Genomic DNA, 4311 nt, shown 5'->3' on the forward strand with positions numbered 1-4311 from the left:
TAAAGTATATCAAGTTAGTTTCATGTGGTTTTATTTTTCTCTTTTTATTATCCATTCCACAATTTATTTTCGTTAAATCGGTGACAAAGTTAAAACTAAAGAGTACTAAAATGAGTATTTGATAAACTTAGGTAGGGTATCTGAAGTTTTTTGTATATAATTTAACGAAATATTAACAGAGAAAAAAAAATCAGTGACAAAGCTAAAACTAAAGAATATTAAAGTAAATATTCGATAAACCTAGGTAGGATATCTGAATTTTTTTGTTTACAATTTAACAAAATATTAACGGAAGAGCTGATTAAAAGAGAAAAATGAAACCACAGGGTACTAAATTGATGCACTTTAAACCATATGGTATTAAAGTGAGAAAATGCAAAATCACAGGGTATTAAATTGATACACTTTAACCCACAAGGTACTAAAGTGCAAAAGTGCAAAACCACATGGGTTCTTTTTTCTATTTTGGGCAAGCCCCAAGCGCCGAACCCTTTTTTTGGGCTAATTATTCGGCGCTCGCGAATTATTCACCAATAATTATTTTTGACCCAAAAAAGGCATTTTTTTTTCCGAATTTTTCAAAAAAATACGGATATGGTTGTTTTATTCATTTCTTCAAAAACTCGTGAATAATTCGTGAATTATTCACGAATTAACTAATAAAGATCCAAACCATAGTTAGTTAATTCAGATTCGGCAAAAATTCGGTACAAGTATAATACGCATAAAATTTATTTTCTAATTTTTAAATTCGTTGAAAAATTCGGCTTAAAAAAACGGATTCGGTAATTATTCGGATACATGATTTATATAAAAATTATACGTTTCATCAATTAAAAATTCGAGATAAAAAATTTGCCTATTCAGATTTTCAATAATTCAGGAATAATACGCGAATTATTCGGCTGGCCCAAAAATTTGTGAATAATTATCTTTCTTTGGGAAAAAATTCGTAAACGGACTATTTAATTCGGATTTTCAATAATTTGCGAATTAATTAATAAAGATCCAAACTATTGAATGAGACTCTTGGAACGGCAATTTATAGATGAGAATTGATTCGATTACAGAAACTAGAGTACCAAATCGACAATTCGAAGACATGGGGATTTGATTAGGGCATCTCCAGATGCGGCGTCGTGAGAGAGAGAGAGAGAGAGAGAGAGAGAGAGAAACAACATCTGTGTGGGAGCTGTGACGGTGGGTCGGAGAATCGAAAGAGAGAGAGATACCATTCGTGTGGCTAAATTATGAAAAAAACCTCTTGTATATACCCGCTTTTCACTTTCCCTCCCTGACTTTCAAAAACCTACATTTTGCCCCCTTAAAATTTTAAGTTGTTACATTTAGCCCCCCTCCGTCAGGGTTCCTTCACTATTCCGTCTATTTTTTGTAATTTATACCGAAAATGCCCTTCAAAATGACAGAAATATATTAAAAAATTATTTTTTTGATAGAAGAAGGAAAATCTGGTCATTTTTCCCTCTCCGTTAACATCGTACCCTTCTGAAAACATTTCTGAAATTTTAAGAAAAAAAAATGTAGGTTTTTTAAAGTCAGGGAGGAAAAGTGAAAAAAGCATACATTTATAGGGGAGCTTTCTGTAGGCCCAAATGCAGAGAGAGAAAGTTATTATTTATTTTTTTTTGACTCTCGGATGAAAATGAAGTTATATGTGTGAATATAGAAACCAAGTATTTCAGTAATAATAACTACGTTTAGACCATTTAGATTAGCAGAATTGATCTCATAGGTATTAATATTATTGGATTGGATCATTACCCGACAAGCACAACTTCAGAAAATGCACAATGTATTTAACTTTAATTTCAGGAGTCTGGCTACTATACTGATCGATAGTACCAAGCTCTTGGTGCTATCGAATTTTCTGTCGTTAAATCTACCTTTTGATTATTTCCATATGTTAGATTATACTATTCAACCTACCACTCACTCAACCCTAGGGGACTACTATCATCCTAACCGCACATTCTTTCATCCAACGGCTGAAAGTTCGATAGCACCAAGTGTTTGGTACTATTGATAGTATAGTAGCATAATTCGTAATTTTAGAATTGCCTTAATATAGCGACTGCTTTTGGTGTGATAGTTTTCCCTCTCCTAGGCTAGGATAGAAAATTAGATCCAATATAAATTCCAAATCTTAGAGGCCTTTTTTTTCCTCTCAAACTATTATCCTCCTCAATAGACAAAGATGGATACCTATGCAATGAGGCCATGCTCTTATTTTAGAGAGTACTCAAACGTTGATCAATCTTGAAAGAATGTTTACAAGTATAAAAAAAAAAGCAACAACACAATAAACACATTTGTATCTTCAGTATATTGGGAAAGACAAATAAAAGGAGCTAAGGGACTCCGATAATGAAACATAATGTTGGAAGAAGTTAGTAATTGTGTTGATTGACTATACAATAATCTCCACCTTATTCGTTTGGTTTTGTTAGAATTAAAGGGCACTGAAAACTTACAAACTGGATAGCACAAATCGAAATTTGATAGGGACATAGAGTTGCTTGTTTTACGAATCTTCTTGTATCGTCCTTGTCTTAATGCTTCTGGGTTTGATGATCAAAACTTGCCTAATGTGGCAATGTGCTGGGTTCTACTTTGAGCAATTCTTATTGCAATGAACTCGCAATCCAAAAGAATAGTTACCAATAATCACTACAGGAACACTGGCCATCCTTGAAATGATGAAACCGCTTGATGTCTCTCAACACAATCTCCCTCCCATACAATTCGCTCGCGAACTTCATCAGAAAATGACAATCCCCACAAACTCTGAGGTTCTTCACTATCCTGATGACAACTTCTCCCTCCGGAGCACTCAAAAGCTCGAGAGCAAGTGCGAGCTTCTCACTGTGGCATCCAAAATAATCCTCCATATCCTCTTCCTCAATGTTATGAAGCACCAACTCCGTATTCAGCTCGTATCCTTTCTCCCTTGCCTTAATCTCGAGCTCCTCGAGCTTGCAATATATGTTATATCTACTACCACATCTTTATATCTACTCAATCACCTGCCCAGCTTAATATATACAGGTATAAGTAGCAGCCAAACCTTGGCGATCTTTTCTTTAAGCTCAACCTGCTGTTCCTCGGAGTTTCGAAACTCATTCATAATGGGTTTCAGTATAGCCAGCTTATCCTCTCTAATTAATTCAAACATAAATACTGACCCTCTAATTAATATCCAAATACACCACAACATTGACACGCTCTATATATATTAAACATGCCTCATTTACCAAAAGATTTAGGGCATGTTTGGCTATCGTCCTACTCTGCTTTGGCAATAAGAATTGTCAACAAGTTCTGCTAATGTAGGAAGCAAAAATACGATTTTGAGACTCAAAAGCAGAAGCTTAATCTCGTGCTTTTAATCCTACAGCAAAGAGAAACCGTTAGGAAGAATTTGGCGCCTTTTTGGCTCTGCTTCTGCTTTTAATTTTAATCATTTCGTAAATAAAAGTGTATAATGCTTTTGCAATAGCAGAAATCAAAAATGAGATTACGAGGTTGAAAAGTAGAAGCTTGGTCCAATTTGGGTGCTTCTACTCCAACGTCTACTTCTACTATAAAGAGAATGTAATACACTGGACTTTCGCAAATTACGGAGTTCGAGTATGTGGAATGGTGTGTGGATCACTCCTACATGTTCTAAAAGGTTAGAACAAGTTTTTGGATAAGTTAGAGGATGATTGGAATGCTAAAAGTAAGAAAGTGCATTGATTGGGCGAAATCAGCCTTTTCTGCTTGGTGTACCGGTACAGCCATTATGGTGTACCGGTACGGTGCAGGTCTTATAAGCGCTCTGAAATAGGGTAGTCCCAGGGCAAGTTAATCACAACTCAACCTCCCTAGGCAGGTGGCAGCCGGAATTCAGCTGGAACAAATCTTTAACTCTCGCACACGGGAATAATTTCATCATTCTTGACGGCTTGCTCCGTACTTACGAAGATACTACCAAGTAGGCTATACATCTCTCGAATCAACCGTGTGCCGCGACGAGCTAATGGTCATGCGAAATAACTCTTAGACATCCCTTATAACAAAACTCTTGCGACCCGGTTCTCTAAAGGTATACCTTCTGTTCGGTGCAATCTATGTGGCATAATACTGTGTAAACCAACCATACCCAATACTACATCAATACTCACTAGGGTTGTGTAGTGCAATAAATTCACTGCTAATCCAGTCGCCTACCCTAATGATGGCACGAGGGCAAACTACGAACATCTAGGTCATGGTCAGGAATACAATCAACTCGTCCAGATATAAAGTAGG

The 4311-nt window shown here is 36.0% G+C and overlaps 1 protein-coding gene across 1 annotated transcript; it reads right to left on the reverse strand.

Annotated features, from left to right (window-relative positions):
- On the reverse strand, positions 2676 to 3145 carry LOC109720185 (pentatricopeptide repeat-containing protein DWY1, chloroplastic-like). Its single transcript, XM_020247101.1, has 2 exons — positions 3086 to 3145; positions 2676 to 2993 (listed from the first exon to the last, which is right to left on the reverse strand). The coding sequence occupies exons 1-2, from the start codon at positions 3143 to 3145 to the stop codon at positions 2676 to 2678; spliced, it is 378 nt and encodes a 125-aa protein (XP_020102690.1).

The sequence above is a fragment of the Ananas comosus genome, linkage group 14, assembly GCF_001540865.1.
Source record: "Ananas comosus cultivar F153 linkage group 14, ASM154086v1, whole genome shotgun sequence".
Lineage (NCBI taxonomy): Eukaryota > Viridiplantae > Streptophyta > Magnoliopsida > Poales > Bromeliaceae > Ananas > Ananas comosus.